This window comes from Clupea harengus, chromosome 16 (assembly GCF_900700415.2).
Source record: "Clupea harengus chromosome 16, Ch_v2.0.2, whole genome shotgun sequence".
Taxonomy (NCBI): domain Eukaryota; kingdom Metazoa; phylum Chordata; class Actinopteri; order Clupeiformes; family Clupeidae; genus Clupea; species Clupea harengus.
Window position 1 is genome coordinate 15,751,600 of NC_045167.1, and position 23,588 is coordinate 15,775,187.

The window sequence follows — 23,588 nt, forward strand, 5'->3', positions numbered from 1 at the left end:
TGGAAACAGTGTTAAAGGTTAAATCTTACATTCACAAATATATTTTCAGAGGAAACGCCAGCCATAGTATATGTTTTTACCATACTTATACGAGAGAATATTTCAGAGACGAACAGATATCACTTTACGCTTTGGCAAACACGGCACCTCGTGGAACTAGTTCTCAGCCACGCACTCGTCCCATGGAGAAATACTCTTTGTGCAGAAACAATCTTATCAAAGCCATTTAACAAAAGTATTTTCGTTTCAAATGATGCGAAATGGGCACATGTAACACCTATGTTCTCCTCACTGCCTCGGGTCCACCCTGCAGGTCCCCACTTTTAAGTTAAAGTCAGCTGTTATGTCTATCCTACTACAATCAACCCACGAATGGCATGTGCAGCTCTGTGGGATGAAAAGGGAAAGACTTGCCCTGTACAGTGCCACCAGCCAAGTATTATAGGCTATAGGGTTAGTCTTACAAAAATGCCTAAACGTAGCCTACGGCTCCTCCAGACTAAAGGCTACTGCGGAGCGTCAGACCTGCTATTAGCCTATTCCTGTTGTATTGTTTTTAACGTGGTTGTGGTTCTTGTAAGTTCACAGTGGAGTACATTGAACATGTCTGACAAAAATAGACAGCATGCTAGACATTTTTTTTGAACGCGTCTTTAAACGAATTGCCTTGATTGAATCGTGTTTATGTTTGTTTTTTTTAAAAGCCCCGTAACACTAGATGTTAATGAAGATAGGTCGACTGTGTGGTAGCCCTAGAGCACATAGTCCATATTCATTCATTTGGCTTCATATTTCACTGACATTAGACTGTTAAGTGTCTTTTCAATGAGCCTACCTGTAAGGTGACTTGAGCTTGAACTCTGGTCACCATACCAAAAGAACACTGGAAGTTTTCAATCTTCAAGAAGCGCTCAGCTGCAGTTTCTGTCTAAATAGGCTAAATGAAAAGTAGATTTCAATTCAGGCCTATACAACATTTAACACAGGGAGAATCATAAAAGAGAACACGCATAAAATCTCGCATATCGTAAAAATGTGTTCGTTCGACTTCCAGCAGTGACAATTCATAATAGGGTTGGCGTTTCAATATTACAGCCACGGACTTGGATAAAAAAAATCAGCGTTATGTTCCTGACAATTAGGATGAATTGGGATGAATTAGGATTAATTGATAAAAAAAAAAAAAACGATCTGGTGAATTTATGACAGATTAGTGTGATAAGAAATTGTAGTCTAAGCTAGGCTTTGGGGGATTTTTGCGATACGAATGCGAAGAGTAATTTCTTCGATGATGACAGTGCTCGCTACATCAAAGAGCGCCGTCTCCCTCAAATAATCACCACCCTACAGCCCCTCTCCTTCCTGGCCACCCTATGATCGTTCCATTTCATCTGCGTGCGCTGTGCTGAGGAGGTGGAAAGATCCAGAGTGCGAGAGCGCCAAGAAGGGGGAGTGTCTCCGCGAGTGCAGCGAAACACAAACCAGGGCACCACGCGGCACCTGTTCAAACCAACTAGCGCGACTCGGGAGCGGCGGTCCCACATCTCTGACCTCTATCATTTTCCCATTGATTTCCGAAGTGGATAGAGATCACCCAGAGAATCGCTGTTACCCCGAATCCTCGTCCGACGTCTCGGCTGGGAGGCTCTACAAATCCAGGTTGGTTGTGTTTTTCCCCGCGACTGCAGCAGAGCTTGCTGGAGTGCATCCCTGATTGAGAGAGTAGGGCTGCGTCTGTTTTGTGTTACAATGAATACGCTGCCGGCTAATATTAGCGCTGTGTATGTTTAGTCAGATTAAAGACATAAATGGCTCATTCTGGTCGTTTACAAATTGAGATTGAATAAGGAATCACTTAGGTATTTGGAGAGCATTTGACATCTAAATAGAGAGCTGTCAGTCGGAGTTTCGGTCGGAAGATTTAAACTGGAGCGCATGAAGTTCCGCTGCCCATAGGTCCGGCCGGTGATCACAACCCCTCAGGTCGTTTTCATGAAAGGTGGCACCAAGTTAAGAATACCTTCTACAACTTCTTTAAGAAGTTCAAGTACAGGTATACAATACATTCTTAAAACTTTGACCTGGCTTTATCGTTATATAGTGTCATTTAAGTCCCAAATTGCTATTTCGTCACAAATGATGGAGGTCTTCGAGGATAATCTATCAAAAGGGCCATACTCTGATGTTACTGTCATCTATGTATTTTTTTCTTGCGTGATTACAAGAGTAGGCTACCCGCTATTATAAAGATCAGTCGACAAAGGTTAAAAAACATCTTCATCTTCCACATGTATTTCTTGTTGTTACAGACTTCCCAAATTAGGGATACTGTCTCCTCAGTTAGTACATCATTAGATTGCAGTTTAATTTTTTACAATGCGCTGTGTTGCATAATATGGTAGTTGTTTCAAAGTATCGTGTTTGTATAATATCTGTGTAATATGTTCCTAAGAATACAACATTAAAATGTATAACAAACAATACTTTTATTTCCCTAATGGCATAGAAATGATGCAATTTAATAAATGTCTTGTGAGATAGTACAGCAGTTGTGCTCTTGTGTAATTATAGCGGCTGCAGAGTGAGAAGACTGAAGTTGTATATGAGAAGAAAGGTGAAGGACTATTTTTAATAACTGTAATAAACCTGTATTTCCACTGCTCAACTCTGTTTATATCAATGCAATTTTAGTCGTTTAACTTACATCAAAGGATTTGGATGCTTTTTGTGGGCTGTATTTAATGAAATGCAGTGCACTAGATAGCCTACTTGAGATTGAGGCATACAGCACTGCATGTTCTCTTATTTTTATGGGGGCGTTGTTCCAGATATAATTTATAACATTGACATGTTGAATTGCAATGTTTTATTGTTACTGTTTTTGTGGTGTCAAACGCACAGATATGTGGCTATGACTATTTTGGTAATCAAAGCTTACACTGAATTTAGTCTTTTGAAAACACACACCTACATATACATTTTGCCAACTGACAGTTCCAGCGCTACAAGTATGTCCACTCTCTCCTCCAACAGGTGTCCAGTGAGTACTTTGGAGGAGGAAGAGCAGGGGTAGGATGCAATCAGCGCATCCAAGCCGGGGTGCCAGCCAGGTGAGGAAGACACTGAGGACAAGGGGCCTCCCTGGCCCTGGAACTCCCCAGCCGGTGCCCCCACCACCGCCGCCAACCAATCCCAGGCCGGTGCCCAGCGCCTCTCCTGCTCCGCCTTGCTCCGCAAGGTAGCAGCAGACACGCCCTCCAGCACCCCATCCGCCGCCCCGGCGTCTGGTGGTGTTAACATGGCGTTCACTCTGTCGGAGATCATGGCGGCCCGCAGGCAGCAACAGCAGCAGCAGCAGCGGAGCGGAGCGGCGCGTGGGGCGGTGGAGGTGGACGAGTACAGTTCCAACCCCACCCAGGCCTTCACCTTCTACAACATCAACCAGGGCCGCTTCCAGCCACCGCACGTCCACATGTGAGAGGGAGCGAGTGCTTCAGTGCTTTTTTCTTATTTAAATAATGCCACTGCTCTTTTAACCTATCTATCCTCACTTTGAGCACCTTACTCTTCTTTCTTTCTTTCTTTCTTTTTGAGTTTTTTTCTTTCTTTTTAAGTTTCTTCTTTTTTTTTTATTCTCCCTGGACCTTAATTCGTCATTCTTTGTGGTGCTCTTTCTTACTCTGAAACTTTCTTTTGCTTTTCTGTTATCCGTCTTTTTTTTCTGTCAGACTATTTCTCCTTTCCTTTTCTTATCTGTTCTTTTCATTTCTTTTTCCTTTGTTGTCTTTTTTTTCTTTTTTCCTCTCTTTTGTTCTGTCTCACATTTCCTCCTCTGCATCTCATCCTAGACCATCTCTCCTCTCCTCTCCTCTCCTCTCATCTCATCTCTGTATTCCCTTGCGTTTTCCCTCTGTCTTTATGACTCACGCTCCACCATGTTGTACGTGGAGACTCGCGCTCGTCTGTAGCTGCCTGTGTGGATCAGGTACGCCGAGAGAACCAGCTGAGCAGGCATGCAGGCAGCGCGCAAGGGCTGAATGACCCAGCAGGAGGAGCTCTAAAGTGGGCCACTCTTATTCAAAAGTCCCCCTTTCCCCCTGGAGACTGCCTCTGTTGCCTCTGCCGTTGCCGCTGTGGTGGCTGCTTCCGCGCGTGCTACAGTGGGTCGCCCTGTTCCCAAATCCCACAGGGTCTTTGTCTTCGGCTCTACCTCTCCATTGTCATTAGAATTCATCTTGTTCTGCTCTATTCTGTCTATTTCTGTGTCTACTTTCTTGAGTTTTTTGGAGATGTCTTTTTTTTGTGCTTTTTGGAATGTTTACCAAGACAACTCTATTTCTCTCCCCACTCTGCTCCCACTCCATCTCTCTTTGTATATTTGGCTTTGGCCTTCTGTTTTTTGTCTGTCTGTCTCTTGCACTGTTTGTTTGTATACCCCTGTCTTCGTCTGTCTGTCTTTCCCTCTCTGTGTTTGTCTACCTGTCTCTCTCTCTCTATCGCGCTCTATCTGTCTCAGGGTGGATCCTTTGCCACATGACGCCCCCAAGCCGCCCGGTTACACGCGGTTTGTGTGCATCTCAGACACCCACTCGCGCACGGACGCCATCCACATGCCATACGGTGACGTTTTCATCCATGCCGGAGACTTCACTGAGCTTGGCCTGCCCAGCGAGGTCAAGAAGTTCAATGACTGGCTTGGTAAGAGCATGTCTCTTTGACGTACAGGAATCATAGAATTTATAATGCAGTAAAACAATGTTTCAGTTAGATCTCATTGACTTGACAGGGTGCATAGCAACAGATAGTGCACAGATAGTGCAAGCAGCAACAATAAATGCAAAAACAAATTCTTCTGAATTCAGGCTATATCCCAAATAAACACACATGAATGTACATGCTCATGGACACACACACACACACACACACACACACACACACACACACACACACATATACACACATACACACAAACATACACACCTGCCAATGACAAACCAGGAACATAGCCTGAAATGTGGAAGATAAGCAGTGTGGACATATAGAACACACACACACACACACACACACACACACACACACACACACACACACACACACACACACACATATGCCTGCGTTGAATCTGAAAGTGCTACTGTAGCTTGTACATCCTTTTGCAGCTGTTGTGAAAGGTATGGCTCCACAGAGTCTGTCCACAAGGCTCTGCTGTTTGTGAGAAAGGAGGGGAACAAGAGACAGAGGGAGAGAGAGATAGAGAGAGAGAGAGAGTGTGTGTGTGTAAAGAGACAAGTATGATTGTTGTGTAGGTGAACCAGAAGCCCGAGAGATGGGAAAAGTTGGAAAAACATGGATATGTCAGAAAGACACATGTTGTGAACGGAGAAAGAGATGTATATTGAGTGGAAGAGAGAGAGAGAGAGAGAGAGGTGTGGGGATTGGGGCTCTGTCCCCAAGGAGAGACAGTAGTGGTGGTTATAGTGTGTGTGTGTGTATGTGTGTGTGTGTGTGTGTGTGTGTGTGTGTGTGTGTGTGTGTGAGGGCAGGCAGGCACTCAAAACTTACACATAGGATACTTATGGGCCCACAAAATCTTTTTCTCTTGCATTAAGGACAGCCTTTTGTGGAGCGCGCTCTCTTTCTCTCTGTCTGTCTTTCACACTCTCTTTCACGCAGTTCGGTTCTCTCTCAAATCTCTATAAATATTTATAACCTTGAATTCTTCTGCTTCCCTTTGTTTTGTCTCTTTTCATTGCTCTCTGTGTGCCTGCGTCACGCACACGCTTATTTATTCAGCTCTGCTCCTCAGAGATACTCATGGTTTTACTTTTTTACCTGCACTGCAACTTTTTCACACACACACACACACACACACACACACACACACACACACACACACACACACACACACACAGATAAACACACACAGACCCCCCGCCAACAAACACACACACTCAGACATATAGATTCAGACACCTACTTTTGTACATCCTCTGACACGCAGTCAGAAACTCATGCACTTGTGTACAAACACACACACACACACACACACACACACACACACACACACACACACACACCTCAGGATACACACTATCAGCAAACATGTTATTTATGTCTCTCCCCCTGTTTTCCCCACCACATTGTTTTCTCTCCCTCACACTTCACTCAGAACCAGCTCCACACGACTCCCCTCTCCCCGCATGGCATGGCAGCTCCTTCCCTCTCTTTTGCTTTCTCTCTCTGTCCTCCTCTCTCCTCTCCTCCCCCTCTCCTCTCCTCTCCTCCCCCCCCCAACTCTCCTCCCTCCCCCTCTCCTCTCCTCTCTGATGTGGGTAGCAGGCAGGTGGCTGGCAGGCCTGGCAGGTGCCCAGGCTTTAGTTAGCGCCACTGGGGGAAGAGGCAGGTAGAGAGGGAGAGGAGGATGGCAGGGACCCGTGCCCAGGAAGAGGCTCCTCGGGCTGGGCAGGCTTCGGATCTCCGTCCACCCCTGGTGGCTCCGTGGCTGCTGGAGCCTGTCGGGGTTCCGTCAGGTGTCCTGCTTCTGGCACAGATAATATCCTGCCTTGTGTGTGCCGTGGAGGCAAAGATTATGTTTAGTTTCTGTCTGTGGGATACAGATACAGAAAATCCTATAATTTAAGAAAATCTATAAAATATATAGAATGGAGGAGTATGGAGCAAAGTAGATTTAATGGTTTTTGAACAAAGCATTGAGCCAGTCAATTTTTGTGTAAAACCCTTTCATATCATGGGACTGATGTGGATCAATGACGTTTTGAAGGATATACCTACTGGAACGCTAGTTCACTATTAATTGCTATGCCCAAACCCCCAAAGAAGTCCTTCAGTTTCAGTCCAAGTCAATGTAATATGTTGTTACAGTATTCTGTTGCTTATTACATATAAATTACATAGTAATAAACGTGTATTAGTAAGCCTATCTTAGCTGTATCAGTTGCAACAGAATAAAAACTGAGGGGGTTTTAAGTGCTGGTCTTAAAAAATGTAAAAGTAGTTTGCGGAATAGTTTGCTTCAGGGCAAATCACCTAAGCCGAATGCAACTTTTGAATTAACTTTGCCAGGCGTTGCCATAACAATGACTGCTTCTCATTCCACAAGGCATATAGTCTCAAACTAAGTGTGACTGCACTCAAAGATAGCCGTGTCATTTAGATGCATTCACATCGGGGCTCATTGAGCCCCAGGCTAACTACTCTGACATTCCACGTGCCCCAGTCAAGATCAGAACATGAAGGGCTGTTGAACACCACTCCTCTGGTGCTCCACGAAGCAGCGTATAGTTAACCACATACAGATGTGTATATAAAGCACGTACAACAAGACCTAGCCAGGCAGTGTTAGTCTGCCACATACACACTTGATAAGTCAACAGGTACAAGTGTGTGTGTGAATGGAGCTTTTAGTGAAAAGGTGCTTTAAAAAAGCAGGGCTGAGTAGTTTTTTCCCCCAAGGCAGATGGTTCTTGTCATAGCCAGGTCTGCTAATTTAACTCACTGCAGGCCCTGGCAGCAATAGTGGCCATGAGCACTCAATATATTCTAGGGGCTGGCATCTGACAGGCTGGGCAGAGTGGAGCTGTAGGACTCTTGTCAGGAGACTTTACCTTTACAATTTTAGTGTGGTGTGTGTGTGTGTGTGTGTGTGTGTGTGTGTGTGTGTGTGCGCACATGTGTGTGTATGTGTGTGTGAGGGAGGGAGGAAGGAAGAGAGAGAGAGTGTGTATGTGTCTGCCCACTGTATCCATCTCCATTGAATGTGTGTGGACTGGAGCATGAAGCGGGCACTAGATGTCCTGGGCGTCCTCGTTAAATATGGATCTCCCCACGCAGCAGGGGACGGGCAGAGGAGGAGAGGGGAGCGAGGGAGTAGCTGGGGTCATGAGGCGAACAAGAGACCATTTCAGTGGTGGAGTTCCTCTCTTTCTTTCTTTCTCTCTCTCTTCTCCCTCCATCTCCTTTTTTTGTTTCTGTTGGGCTCCTGCTTTCTCTTTCCTCATTCTCTCTCTCTCACACACATACACTCTCTTTCTCTCTCTCACTCCCCCTCTCTGTCTCTCTCCCTGTCTCCCTCTCCCTCTCTGTCTCCCTGTCTCCCTCTCTTTATTTTCTCTCTCCCTGTCCCCCTCTCTGTCTGTCTCCCTGTCTCCCTCTCTGTCTGTCTCCCTGTCTGCCTCTCGGGGGGTCAGGCAGTTCACCATCTCTGGTCCACTTTGTTTAGCGGCTGGCTCCTTGCGCCCGCTCCTCCGCGTGAATAATGCATGACCCCCTGCCTGCCATGCCACAGCCGAGGTGGGCACCAAGAGAGTCTCGCTCTCGCTCTTCTCCTTTTTGCTCTTACTCTCTTTTTAACTTCCTTTTCTCTTCTCCTTCTTTTTCATCTTTGTTCCCGTCCCGTTTAGCTGTTATCTCAGGCAGTGGCGACTCAGTCGTTTGTGGCTTTCTCTGTTATAGACTGGCACCCCCACCTCAGCCTGCGGTTCAATCACCACACAGCAGACGCTAGTCTTCCCCCTGTTTCTGGGTCTCTCGCTCTGGGTTTCTCTCTCTCTCTCTCATTCTCTCTCTCTTTGTGTTTTCTGTCTTCCTGTCTCTTGCTGCCTCCCTCACTCGTTCCTTCATTCGCTCTCTTCCTCCGCACCGCTGGATTGGAGGGGTGAGAGAGGATCATTAAACTTTCATACGTTCTCGTCTCTCCTTTACTCACTGGCAGTCCTTCTGTCACTCTCTCTTTCACCCCCTTGCATACTTTTTTTTTGCATTTTTCTTTCATTTCTGTGTTTTCAGTTGAAGGATTAGCCTGGGGATAATGGGATGACACTCTTTTAGGACCGGTAACCGTTGTGAGCATGTGCCTGTGTGTGTAGGTGTGTGTGTGTGTGTGTGTGTGTGTGTGTAGGTGTGGGTGTGTTTGTGGGTGTGTTTTTGTAACAAGGAGGCCTGACACTTGACGCTTTTTAATGTTGAAAACAAACAAAAATATAAAAGTGACAAGCACTTTGAAGACTGCTTTATCTTGCCTCTGTGTGTGTGTGTGAGTGTGTGTCAGCGCGTTAGAACTGTTCAAAATAATTTCCCCAATCAAAATACCTGTATAAAAATTACTATATGTACCCATTCCATTTTTTAAATGTAGATTAATAATACATTTATATGATAATGTGAAATTCAAATGAAAAAATCTTATATATCGTTATGTTTAAAATGAGTTGCATTCAAATTTGTATTTAAAGTGTGCATCTATCAAAGGTGCCATTTTCTAAATTCAGTCAGGCAGACACTTAAACATGCACCAGTACCGGGGAAATGCATGCTATGGAAAAAAAACTGCTTTTCTCCCACACTACAACCTAGACATTGGGCTAAAGTCTGCATGCCTCTTCCTTTCCCTCATATGCACGTTTATCGATATTGTTATTCCCTATTGTAGAATAAAAACGAGGTCTCTAAATATAGGCTCAGCATGATAGAAGGGTAATGTTTAAAACAATAGGAACATAGTATTTATTTGCCAGGTTCTCTAGCCTCTAAACAACCTGTGGGACTGTGTAGTGATTTAGTGCTGGTAGGCCATGCAGTACACCCCAGGCCCCAGCTTAAACACAGTGGAATGTACATTCAATGCTAATTCTAAAGGAGTGTAAACAAGCACTACTGTGTGGTGGTGTTGTGTGTGTGTGTGTGTGTGTGTGTGTGTGTGCGCGTGTGGTGTGTTGGGTGGATGTTCTCTTTCTGTCTTTCCATGCACTACATGTTGTGTGTGTCTGTGGCCTGTGCACCAGAGACCGCATGGGGAGGGTGACTGCAGCCCTCCTGGTCCAAGGCTCCTGGGCCCTACTTCTCAGTCTCTGCCTCTATATCTACCCTCTATTTCTTTCTGGGGTCAGACTTCTGTCAGAGTCAGACATTCTTCCATTGCCATTTAATAACTTTACATCTCTGCCTGTCGAAAATATGGCAGTCATCTATGTGTGTGTGTGTGTGTGTGTGTGTGTGTGTGTGTGTGTGTGTGTGTGTGTGTGTGTATGTGTGTTAATGCTGCATGTGGGGGTGCAACTCTATGCGTGTGTACGCATGCGTGCATGCATGTGAATGTGTGCACATGTGTTTTGTTCAGGTTAGACATGCCTGTGTATGTCTGACCACACAGTTACGTAACTCTCTGCTCTTCAGGAATAGTGGGCTGAATGAAATAAGATCAGATGTCGAAAAGTACAGAGAGTGTGTTGCCATGCCGATGGCTGGTATTTATGATATACCCAAGTCCAGGAGGAGAATCAGGGACCACCTACACAGGTGGCAGTGTGTGTGTGTGTGTGTGTGTGTGTGTGTGTGCATGTGCGCGCATGAACACACACATGCATGTGACTGATGTGTCTCTGAGTGTTTGTGTGTAGGTGGTATGTGTTGGGGAGCAAGTTCTGTTTTTGTCTCTCAGTTAAAAAGGGATGGATTAACAAGGGTGAAACTCTGGCAGCCTCAAGAGTGAGAAAGAAAGAAAGAAAGAAAGAAAGAAAGAAGGAAGGAAAGAAAGATTAAGGCAGAAGGGGGGAGGTCTTCTTTTTTAGCAATGGTTTTATTTTCAACCTATCTCTGTTTAAATGGACCACAGGGGCCACCGTTATGATTTATTTAGGTTCCTGCTGCCAAGAGTGTTTGTGTGACTGCTGTCAGATGCAAGTTTAATGTAATTTACAGGGGAACACTGGGAAACAACATGAATTATTCATACACACATACACACATACACATCCATTATATCATACCATAAAATGGGTGATCTAGTGAGGGTGTATGCATGTTTAATGTGTCTGACTGGAACACTTGCAGAAACACACACACACACACACACACACTCACAAACGTGTACACATGCACAGGGTTCCCGCGGGTCCTTAAAAAGTCTTAAAATGTCTTAAATTAAAATTCGGGTAATTAAGGTCTTAAATTGTCTTAAATTTCACGTAAAGTTGCTGTAGGTATTAATTTTTTTGCCGGTGCGCTTAATGACGATGAGAAAGCACAGTGGCGCATCGTAAAACATCTAATAGTTGATTAATTTAGTATTGTGTGAATTGAGTCTCCGCAATTTAATAGCTGTTTACGGTACGTCGGCTACAGACGCTGACGTCAGGCTGCGTGTCGCCATTACGCGGTTGTCGATGTGAGGTTCAAAATGCAAAGAAGATGGGGAAGTGCAACGCAGATTTCGGTGCCTGAGCCAATTGAACACGGTCGCTAGGCAGATTCCGTGGGGCACATGTAAAACTGCCCCAGCTCCCAATGTAAACCTTTTTTCTGTGTCGCTCACGCTCATTGGTGTCTTCATAGCAACAAGTCTTATGACAGTGAAGAGCAGGCAGCATTTCACAGAGCAAGCACAAACAGAACTAGCCAATCAACCTTTTAACAGAGAAAATACCGAAAGGTAAACGGTCAAAAGTGTGACTGTATTTCGCACAAAAAGATTAAAACATCGCGACGTGCAGCAAATGCAACAAAACAATTGCGTGAAAAGAGGGGAGAGAAGGCAAGAGTCAACGGCAGATCAGCAACCGAAGACTGAAAAATAAACGGAGATGACAGCTAAAGGTAGTCTCTTAAAGGGGCAGTACACATTTTCTCGTACTCATTGTGTTCAAGTAACAAGATTAACTATAAACAAGATAGAAAAGATAGGTATAAACAAATCATAAAATGGTGAAATTTCATGAAATAAATGCAAACAAAATAATACATTTTTGACTCCAATAATACTATTTTTGCAAAAGAAGTTTGAAGCTGTTTTTTGTATTTATTTATATTTATCTAAGTATACTATAAACTGTTGTTTACAGTTAATATAATGTTCATAGTTTGAAGTTAAAAAGTTTGAAGCTGTAGTTGGAAGCCAAGTGTTTTGTATGTATTTATATTTATAATATACTTTAAACAGTTAATATATTGTTCAATTTGAAGAAAAAAAATTGCCTTGGCAATAAAAAAAGCCTTTCTTTAATGTCGTCAATCGTCGCTTTGTTCTTTAAAAAAAGTATCGGTTCAGGCACCGTTTATGCACCGGTATCGTTTTAAAAGTATCGGTTTAGCACCGGTATCGGAAAAAACCCAAACGATACCCATCCCTACTAACGACGATACAAGTTCAGACGCCACCTCTCAGTCGGCTGTAACAAGTTTCATTTCACCGCCAGACACCCAAAAGGCAGAGGTACTGTGGGTTCTCCATACTGTGACGAGGCACAATTCATTTAAATCTAACGATGACATACGTGGCGTCTTTGCTGCCATGTTCCCCGATTCGCAGCTTGCAAAGTCATTCACCTGTGGTGAAAAAAACGGCATATGTCGCGAAATATGGCATCGCTTCATTCATCAAGAAGGAGCTATCGTGCAGCGTTAGTGAGAAACTATATGTTGTCATGTTTGACGAAAGTATGAATAAAACGACAAAGAGCAAACAAATGGACCTTCATTTGCGATTCTGGGCTACTGATGATGAATTTGGGATGTTACAAAACAATGGACCTCTCTATTCATTGGTTTCTCTCATGAAGAGTCATGTGATAACATTAATGTTTTCAAACAGTTATTATTTTCATTATTCGATATGATTTCTTCATGCAATGCATTGTGTTGTTTAGTGTAATCCAAACTTATGTATGTTATGTTGGCTCTGTTCTGCATCACAAAGGAACAAAAAAATGAAAATGCCAACTGTGGGCTTTGATTGTTTACATCTATATTGGCCAAACAGTGTTGGAAGGGTTATTGTCAGTTATTATACTGTCTCCTAATTTCAAAAAAAGGTCTCATGAAAAAGTATTTTTGCAGAGTTTACACATTTCACATAGTTGATAACAAATTGAAAACTTTAAGTTTTGATTTCCATTGTAGGAGGCAATACATTGAGTATTCCAAAGAAATTGTGACATTTTTGGGTCTTAAATTATATTTGTTGAGGTCTTAAAAAGGTCTTAAAAAGCATTAATTTTACTTTTGAAATGGTGCAAGAACCCTGATGCACACACACATACATACACACATATAATTGCTTGCATGTAAATATGCTCATACACGGATGCACAAGCACACACATACACACATACACACACACATACATAAACACAAATGTATTTGTCTGCTTTTATGAACTTCAATTCGACTCTGCTCAGTACTTTTGCCCCCCCCCCCCACACACACACACTCACACACACACACATACAGAGTTCAGTAATCCGCTTCAACAAGCGGTGGATTTGGGCAGCAGGAGGATTTTCCCCATCAAAGGCCAGAGACCACCCACCGGAAAAAAACTGAACAATGGCACTGAAAGCCGGAAGCTTCTGTGGGGGTCCACTGCTCTAAACCTCTAGAGTCTGATACACAGCCACACACACACACACACACACACACACACACACACACACACACACACACACACACACACACACATATATATATATATATACACAGACATAAAGAAACAAAACAGTTATTACTCAGACAAATACAGCTATTTCCTTCTCACACATACTTACCCCAAACAAAACTCACCCATGCTAAGGCTCACAACACACACAATAAGGCACACAAACATGTAAATGCAATGGCCATGTACTTATACCAACACAAGTACATGAACATGCAAACACACTCATATGTGACCAGGGCCAAGCACTGTGTGCGATGTGTGTGTGCCCTGAGGGTGTGGGCATTTCATTGGCCATGTCCGAAACGTCTGAAGATACATGTGTTTTATTTAATTACTTTCTTTTGAAGGGAGAAATGAAAGAGACAGCAGCTTTGTCGACGAGATTCGTTTAGTGAAATCTAAACTATTTGTTGCTTGAAAGCCGCCTTTGAAATCAAAGACAAAAGGGTCCTGAAGAGATGGTAGCTAATAACAACAGGCAACATCCAGTCAGTCGCATGTCCGGATTAGTCCTTTGAGCTCAGGAAAAAAGCTGTCTCTCTACTCACTCTGTTTCTCTCTCTCTCACTCCCTCTCTCTCTCTCTCTCCTCTCTCTCTGTCACAAAAGCGTGGTGTTCGGCTTTCTCGTCCGCTGTCTCGTTTGTTTGCGTGATTGATTGCCTCTAAAAAGACTTTTTTGCTTTGTGTTTCTAAGAGAATGCTTCCATTGTGAAATGGCTATTCGCTCAGTAATACTCAAGCCCTTTGAAGCTCTTATGCCATTTGCTGGATCTATATGAGAAAAGACGAGAGACAGAGAGAGACAGAGAGAGAGAGAGAGAGAGAGAGAGAGAGAGAGAAATAGTGTGAATTAAGAATGCACCGGCTTACAGATACACGTTCTATGTGAACTCCTTTTTGCAAAGACAGTGAGAGAGAGAGAGAGAGAGAGGGATGGAAGAGGAAGAGGAAGAGGAGGCTAGCACAATGAGTTTGGTCTGTCTCTCTCCCTCTCTCTACGGTCTCAGTCGGTGGTACTGAGAAAACAAAACCTAGAAGCGGGCGAAACCTGTGGAACTTCTCCTGTCATCTCACACGATGAAACTCAAAGCAATCAGGACAACACAGCTGTGGCACACACAGTCTCCTCCATTCCCACACACTCCACGGAGAGAGAAAAAAACACACACCACACACAGAGACACAGAGAAGGACACACACACACAGACAGAGAGAGAGAGAGAGAGAGAAAGACACACACACACACACACACACACAGACAGACACAGAGAAGGACATACACACAGAGAGAGAGAGAGAGAGAGAGAGACTGTCTGCCACCTCGTATCCAAACAGAAATTTGCTTTGGTTAAAGTGCTTGTATGACTGGCATGCCAATAAAGCCCACATTAAACTGAACGGAGAGAAAAGAGACGAGACACAGAGAGGCAGTGAAGGAGAGCGCGAAAGGCACATTGAAAGAGAGTGGGAGAGACAGAGAGAGAGCGATGGAGAAGAAAAGATGATTAATGTAATGACTGCTTTGTCTTGTGCGCCCATCACGTTCCATGTGCAGGGCAGGTATTATTAGGGGCATCAGAGCTTTGCCTTTTTAACGGTGCCAGTAAATCTCCTGGGCTCTGCTGGCAGGTCTCTCTCTCTCGCTCTCTCTCTCTCTTTCTCTCTGCTGATTGAACCCCTGGATCGCACTCTCATTTCATTTCTCAAATTCTTGATTTTTTTTTCCTTCTCATCTCTCGTTATCGGCCCTCTGTGACACTGGTGGGGAAGTGCTGTCTCAGGCAAAACTACCAAGCTGTCATTCTCTCACTGGTTTGAGCCTCTATGTAGATATGTGTGTGTGTGTGTGTGTGTGTGTGTGTGTGTGTGTGTGTGTGTGTGTCTGTGTCTGTGTGTGTGTGTGTTTGTGTATTGTGTAGCAGGGCCATTATCTGGTCCATCACTGTTGGTCTTGTGTTCTGTTGTGTGGTCTCTCGCTCTCTCGGAGCTGTATGTCCTCATGTTGGGCTGTCTCTGTGTGTGTGTCTGTCTCTATCTCTCTTATTCATCATCTCCTTAGTGTCCTCTGGTCTTTTTTGCAGTGGCAGAGATCCTGCTCTGTCTGTCTCTCTGTCTCTGTACATCTCTCTGTCTCTCTCTTCCCTGCTCTCTCTTCGCCCTCTTGTCTTCCATCTTCCCGGCGTGTCGTCTCTTGTCTCACCTCGGTCTTTTACCAGAGAGGTATTTGTGTTCCCTTCAGATCTCTCCTCTTTGGTCTCTGCCTCTAAAACTCTACTCTGTCTCAGAGCTTTAAGTGTGCAGGCTGTCAGTGGCAGAGGTCTCTCTGTTTTGACACAGGTCTCTTTCTCTCGTCTCTCCCAGGGGCATCTCCATTGCGTTCGCCATTCTGTCTGTCTCAGCGGTGACAGACATTTTGCCATGCTATTAGGATGGTGTCTTTTACTTGCTGTCTATGTGTTACTAGGTGTCTCTTTGCTGTCCCTGGGTGTCTCCCAGGTGAGACAGACATGTTTTGACCCCCCAGTGCACAGATATGATCACCCTGGAGGCATTGCAGCTGTGCTGTGTCCTTGCGGTGTCTGCACTTTCTCCCAGGGTTGTCTCAGTGCTGTTGCTAAGCTCTGTACTGTTTCTCCATTAGGGACATTGTTGTCCCCCTTACTGTCTCTGTCCCCTCCATGTCCTCTCACAGTGAAAGAGGTATTTGTTTTTCTCCTACCTCTGTGTCATCTGTTGTGTTGTGACACAGGCGTCCGTGTGTTTGGCTCGGTGCCATCTCCATGTTGTGACGGGCATCTCCACATTGTCTCTCTTTCTCTCTCTCCCTGCATCGCCTCATCCTGCATTCCATCCTACTCAGTGTGAGACTTAATTGATGCATTCGAGACAACACCATGCGCAAGTTTTCGAAGGGGAACGTCAGGAACCTGTGATGAAGCTCGCCCATTACTCGGTGGCAACCGGCGCGTTTCGGCGCGCCATCACGCCATCTGACAAATGACAGGGACGCTCCAGATGTTAATGTCTAATTTCATATTAAAAACCTTTCAGACAAATTCCGCTGTAGCCGGAGGATTTTTTTTTGTTTATTAGTTTGTTCAATTTTTCCTCTAGTGTGGACAGACATGTTTTTTCCCGTTAAGAGAAATCATTACATCATTGTTTAAAGTGTAATGATATTCTGGCACACAACTCTTGTTCTTTTAGTAAGTTGTGCTGAAGGCCTCTTCATTATGTGTTTCATGGTTCAGCTGTGGCTTGGTTGAAATGCATTAACTCACTCACTTGTGTGAGTGTGTGCGTGTGCGTGTGCATATGTGTGTGTGTGTGTGGCGGTGTGCAGCCAGGTTTTGTTTAATGTTAATGTGTTTTAGAGGTGCAATGACCACCTAACTATTTGCTTTATACGCCTGTGGGCTGGAATTTTGAACATGTGCCCGTTTAATATGGAAGTGTAAATAAATACCATCACCTGTATTTAAGCACATCTTTGCTAAGGGTGATAACAGCCTCCACTGAAGATGGAAATAATAGAAGTATCTCACAAGAAACGTTCACAAACTAGGCCAAAATGATTGTGTTATTATTTTAATTTAGATGTAATATTCGTTTTTTTCCCTTTCTTCCACTCTCACCCTTTCCCTCCATCTCTCTTTCCCTCCATCTCTCTCTCTCTCTCTCTCTCTTTCATAGGCACTCTTCCCTATGACATAAAGATTGTGATCGCCGGCAACCACGAGCTGACCTTTGACCAGGAGTTCATGGCCGACCTGATCAAGCAGGATTTCTACTACTTCCCGTCGGCGTCCAAGCTGAAGCCGGAGAACTACGAGAATGTGCAGTCGCTCCTCACCAACTGCATCTACCTGCAGGACTCCGAGGTCACCGTCAGGGGCTTCCACATCTACGGCTCCCCCTGGTCAGTGAACCTCTTCCGTTTTCACTCCGCTCTCTTCTTCTGTCTCCTTCCTTCTCTATCTTTCTCTCCTCTTATCCAGTGCATTCAAAGGAGAAAACTGGCAGAGGTCTTTTTTAAACTTTATTTTAACTCTTCTTCTAATACTTGTACATCTTCTTGCTCTTCTTCTCTGTGTTCTCACATGTCTCTCTCTCTCTCTCTTTTTGGCCCTCTGTCTCTCCTCGTCTTGGCTGAAAAGTAGTATGGTCCTTCTTCTGCTGTTCTTTCCCTTTTCTGATTTCTGTCTGTCTGTCTGTCTGTCTGTCTGTCTGCCTCTCTCTCTCTCTATAATCCATTGCCCCACCCCATTCTTTTCCCCTCATCTTTCCTCTCTTCCATTTTTCTCCACTCTTTCCGTGTTCTCTCTCTCTCACACGTTCTCTCTCTTTCTGCCCTCAATAGTGTGGGAGCGATTTTGTTGTTGTGGCCGGCCATGGCTTCTGTGTGTGTGTGTGTGTGTGTGTGTGTGTGTGTGTGCGTGTTTTGGTAAGCCCCAGAGGCTGTGTATAAATGTTCAGTGTGGGGTGCCTGGTTTCCATGTGCCAGATAATTGGTTTGCATAGCGAGGATAGTCCCTTGTGTTAAAGCAAGGGTGGTGTGTGTGGATGGGACGCTGCTGTGTGTGTGTGTGTGTGTGTGTGTGTGTGTGTGGTCTGCTGTTTAGGGCAGCCTCAGGTGAGATAATCCAATGATTGGCTCTGCACTGAATACAGGATACATTTGGACATTCTGACTGTGCCACACACACACAGATACCCACTCTTACACACACACACACACACACACACACACACACACACACACACACACACACACACACACACACACACACACAAAGATGCAATAATGCTATCGTCGACTAAATCATTATGCATATTTGAACAGACTTCTGACTGAATAGAGCACACACCCAGACAGATCTCATCCTTCAGTGTGTGTGTGGTAAGGGTGAGGCAGATTGACTGAAACTTTATGTGTGTGTGTGTGTATGTGTGTGTGCTGCTTTGTGCTTGAGTCATGAACTCAGTAGATGGATTAAAACAAATCCAATATTAATACCCTCTCAAATGTGACATGATGGCATCCACCAGCTCTGCCAGCTAGCACTTTTCCGTGTGTGTGTATGTGTGTTATGAGTATGTGTGTGTGTTAGTGAGTGTGTGTGTGTGTGTGTGTGTGTGTATGATTGTGTGTGTATGATTGTGTGTCTGTGTGTGTGTGTGTGAGTGAGTGAGAGAGTGACTGTGTGTTGTATACTGCAGCTCCAATAAAACATCAGTGGTGTTGAAACCCAGTAATGGCATTTCGCCTGGGGGAAGATGAGATGCAAAGTGAGTGAGAGAATGACAGAGGAAGAGAGAGAGAGAGAGAGAGAGAGAGAGAATGCCAGAGGAAGAGAGAGAGAGAGAGAGAGAGAGAGAGAGAGAATGACAGAGGAAGAGAGAGAGAGAGACACAGCATTCCAGCTGGAGATGCCGTTTGGTGCTGCATCTCTCTGTCTGTCGTTCTAGCCACCCGTCCATCCGTTCTCTCCACATGTCGTTGGCTCTGGAGTAGGGACACCCTCCCCCTGCACAACACACACACACACACACACACACACACACACACACACATGCACGCACACGCATACACACGCATACACACGCATACACACGCAGACATTCATATTCACCAGGAACAGTGGGACAGAGCTGCTAAAAATCCTGTCTCCATGGAGACCACTTGGGTAAAAAGAGGCAGCCCGGTGGACCAGGTCCCGCATGGCTCGGGGCGATGGCCGCGTCTCCCTCCCTCTCTCTGCATCTGGCCTTAGGCCTCTATCTCTCTATCACCATCATCCCTCCATCAAGATTCTACACTCTCTCTCCGTCCCAGGTGTGTTTTGTCCCCTCTGCTCGTCCAGTCTGAGGCCCAGGAATGTTTTCTTTTCTTTCATCCATCTTTCAAACTATCCCTCCAACTATGTGTCGATCTATTATCCATTCATCGGCTTATCGAGTCCCTCTTTTGTAGTCATCCAATAATCTGTCCTTTCACTCATCTATCCAGTGCTTCCTCCATCCATCCATCCTTTTGCCTTCCTCCATCTGTCTGTAGAGTTCCTCCTTCCTCCAGCACAGCCCTCCCGCCCCCTCCTGGGTCCTCTATGTTTCTTTGGTCTGTTGTTCTTTCTTGTCCCTCATTGATGTTTTTCTGAATACATTTCCCTCCAAATATATCACTTCCCCCACCTCACTCAACCTCCACTGGAAAGAAACACATATTTCCATCTCTCTCCGTCTCTCTATCTCTATCTCTTTCTCTGCTCCATCCATTCTCTCTCTCTCTCTCTCGCTTTCTTCATTGCTCTTTCCGTCTTTACACAACCAAATGAGATCCTGGCATGCCCGCATCACCCCCCCCACCATACCCCCCCCCTTAAATCCGAACTATTTGTCATCCGCCAGTTCGGGCGAATGTGGAGAGACAGCATGGGGCAGAAAACATGTGGCATGTGTTTTTTCCACCGTTCTGCTGACAGTAATGCAAGTTTACAAGTCATTTGTCATCCACCCAGCTCACACCATCGACTTCCTCCCATTGCACTACGCCTCTTAAAAGGATGGAGGGAGGGAGGGAGGGAACAACGGAAAGGGGTTGCGACAAGGGAGGGGTGCGGCATGGGTGCGGAAAGTTGTGGGGTAGGGGCTGGGGGGGGTTTGGGCAGTAGGGGATGAGGGTGGAGGTGGGGAACTAAAGAGACTGGGCTAGTGTAGGAAGGATGGGTATAAAGGATGCCTGTCCCTTTCACAGAGCATGAAGCATCCACACGCGTACGTACACACACACACACACACACACACACACACACACACACACACACACACAGACACACACACACACACACACTCAGACACGAGAGAAATGCGGATGCTCACATAAACACACATGCTGACATATATACGCTCTTTCTGTCTCTCCCCCTGTCTGTCACATATGCATACATAGGAGCATGCACACCCACACACACACACACACTTTCAATGTCACACAATTATTAAAACCCATATGTAAATCTATACATTCATGTTCACACTTTGTACACAGCATGAGCTGTGTGTCAAAGAGAGCCTCATCTGCCTGTTTAAGATGGTGGCATATGGTTGGGGATGGTTTCTGTTTGTGTTGTGTGGAATGCTGGATCTCGGGAGATATGACAGGCAATAGCCACAATCATCAGAGCAATTAAAGCAGAATACTGTGGTGTGTTTGTGAGTGTGTGTGTGTGTGTGTGTGTGTGTATGCACAATTATGCATTTATTTACTACATTCCTTCTCAGCTGACAAGTCAAAGGTGTGAATGGACATATTTTCCATTTTCCATTATTTTTCTATTTATGGTAATGAATGTTTGTCGGCTCTGCATCCTCACTCTGGCAATATTAGCTCTTCTTTCAGTGGTGCGTTATTCACCATCGCTCATTTATCATACTTTCTCAAAAAGTCCACTTATATCCTGTATTTTCACAGTAGCTTACATCATTTCAGTCACACTAATAGAGTCCCATTCAGCGCTTCTGCTACGTTGTCTAGCCTCCGGTTGTGTAGCATTAGCATCGTAGCAAGGCTATAACCCCGCAACTGTTGGTTGTGTAGCATTAGCATCGTAGCAAGGCTATAACCCTGCAACTATTGGTTGTGTAGCATTAGCATTGTAGCAAGGCTATAAACCATGTGCCCCAGAGAGCAGTGTGGATCATGTACGAGTCAGAGCAGAAAGTCTTCATAGTGCAAGTGTTTAAGAATAAGCCATGCACTTATGTCAACCTTGTGCACTCGTCGGCCGTGCACTCTAATCAGCCGTGCACTCTCATCAGCCGCGCACTCTCGTCAACCGTGCACGCTCCCCGTGCTGCTTATCCCACTTCCTGCCGCCTGGCTTGATGCTCTCGGCCTGTATCCCTGGCACCCGCGCTGCTTTGAGCTCAGCAGGGAGTACGCTGCATTTGGCAGGGAGAGGCGAGGCGAGAACAACCCTCTGCAACCCACCGGCCCCGACTGTACCCACAGACCCATTTCATCCACACTGTGTGTATGTGTGGGGGGGGGCGAGAGAGACAGAGAGAGAGTTTGGTGTGTGTGCGTGCATGTGCATGTGCAGGAGAATAAGATATGCATTTGCGCATATGTAATGCTTATGTCAATATGCATATGTGCATATGTTAAGCTAGAACATACAGTGTGTCTATGGATGAGTGTGTGTGTGTGGGGTGAGTAAGGTTTTCAGAGTGTGTGAGTTAAAGCTTTGAAAGTGCTCCAGCATAATCTTGCAGCACAACAGCATGGAAGAGATGGCAGTTGGAGTGAGTCCCTCTCGTCCTGAAGGAGGGGAAGAGTGAGGGAGGACACCAAAGGAGCGGAGGAATGGAGGAGGAGGTGGGGGTAGGGAAGGAGGAGAAACACTTTAAAAAAAAATATTAAAACAGAAGAAACGTTAGCTACGCACTGACTCCATGCGGAATAATTAACGAGAGAGATGCAAAAGACTCCTTAATTAGATTTTTTAATTATTGAGGATTTGCTTCTCTTCTATAGTGGCCCAATTAAAGCTTCTCATCAAAAAACACAGAGAGGAAGAGAGAGACAGAGAGAGAGAGAGAGAGAAGTGTTCTTCACTTTTTGGGTGTCAGCGATGGGATACCTGCTTCTCATTTATTTGATGACACCCCTGTGATGAGGGAGAGCCATCCTCAGGCACTAATGACCACCTTTCTCCCAGAGATGTAGGGATTGAAAGGAGAGGAAGAAGAGAAAGTAGTAGATGTGTGAAGTCAGGTCTGATGGCTTTGGAGATGAAATGGGTGTTCTTTGACTTGAAAGATATTAGGTGATTCTTTCATTTGACCTTGAGAGACGAGTCTTTTCCAAGCAAGTCATAATGGCTACCTGATGCATTCTTTCATTTTTGTTCTCCCTTGTGTAGTTATTAAAGCAATGTAAAGCGAGGGGGTGGGGGGGGGTAAAGGATGAGATTAAAAAATGTGATTTCTGTTCCTGTTTCCTCTGGGATGTGATGATAGGTTTGGGTTTCTGGGGCAGGCCTCCAGAGGACCGGCTAAATTAACATCTGAGGAGCTTGGGGGGACTTCGGAGTGCCCCAAAGCCCTGTCCTCGGCCCTCTCTACTTAACTGCCTCCCCCTGGAACGGGTACATAGGAGGTGGGGGGGATGCGTTCGTGAACACCCCTTCCTCCCGTCTCCCCACTGGGGACAGATGGAGACACTGGGGCGTCGTCGTCGTCGTGGTGATAGTGAAGGGTTGGATTTATCTTTTTTAACAACAAAAGAAAATTGCTGCCTTTTCTTGGTTTGCTTTTCTGTTCTCGTCGGCTAATGGTCTTTGTTCTTCCATCCGCCCAACTCCCTTTCTCTTGCCTTTAAGTGCTGTCAGTCAGTCTGCCTCGGCAGTGAGTAAACACATTGTAGTGGAGAGATGGAGCGAGGGAAGAGGAGGAGGAGGGAGAGGAGGAGGAGGAGGAGGAGGAGGAGGAAAGGAGGCTGTGTGTGTCGCTTTCCTCAGAGGGACTTTGCTTTAAATTACCTGTAAATTGGCCTCCAGGGACTGGGCTCTCTTACTTTCTTATCCTTTTAAACACACACACACACACACACACACACACACACACACACACACACACACACACACACACACACACACACACACACCCACACACATGTACATATGCTTAAGGGTATACGTGTGTGTGATGTGTATTTCAGAGTGCTTGTATGCATTTCCATTTTCTTCTCTTTTCCTCCATTTTCCTCTACTTCTGCTAAACAGTGAGCAGCTCCTGCCAAAGCACACAAACAAAACTTATATGCATATATGTGTGAAAACACATGACCACATACATGTACTCTATCTCTTTCTGTCCTCTCTTCCTCTCTAAGTCACACACACAAACACACACACATACAAACACACACACACACACATACACATGCGCAGACACACACACACACACACATCAAGCACAGCTTGGTTCTCCATGCTGGTTCGAGGCCTGGGGCAGTGGGAGATCGGCCCAGATTGTTGAACCCTCCGCCCTCAGGGTAGAGCCCTTGGCTGTCAGCCTGCCCTCAATGTGCCCAGGCAGTGACCAGCGACTAACTAACCGCTGACTGACCCCACA

General features: G+C 45.3%; 1 protein-coding gene across 2 annotated transcripts in view; it reads left to right on the forward strand.

Moving 5' to 3' along the window:
* The first annotated feature begins 422 nt into the window (after positions 1–422).
* The window catches only part of mpped1 (metallophosphoesterase domain containing 1), a 46,851-nt gene continuing 23,685 nt past the window's right edge, over positions 423–23,588 (forward strand). The window contains exons 1-5 of one of the 2 annotated variants that reach the window (XM_031582546.2): positions 423–1,659; positions 2,572–2,614; positions 3,034–3,474; positions 4,517–4,698; positions 17,145–17,370. In XM_031582546.2, the coding sequence (XP_031438406.1) occupies positions 3,299–3,474; positions 4,517–4,698; positions 17,145–17,370 (584 nt within the window). In that variant the 5' untranslated portion in view covers positions 423–1,659; positions 2,572–2,614; positions 3,034–3,298. The remainder of the gene's footprint in view (positions 1,660–2,571; positions 2,615–3,033; positions 3,475–4,516; positions 4,699–17,144; positions 17,371–23,588) is intronic. The other variant, XM_031582547.2, reaches the window with a different exon arrangement.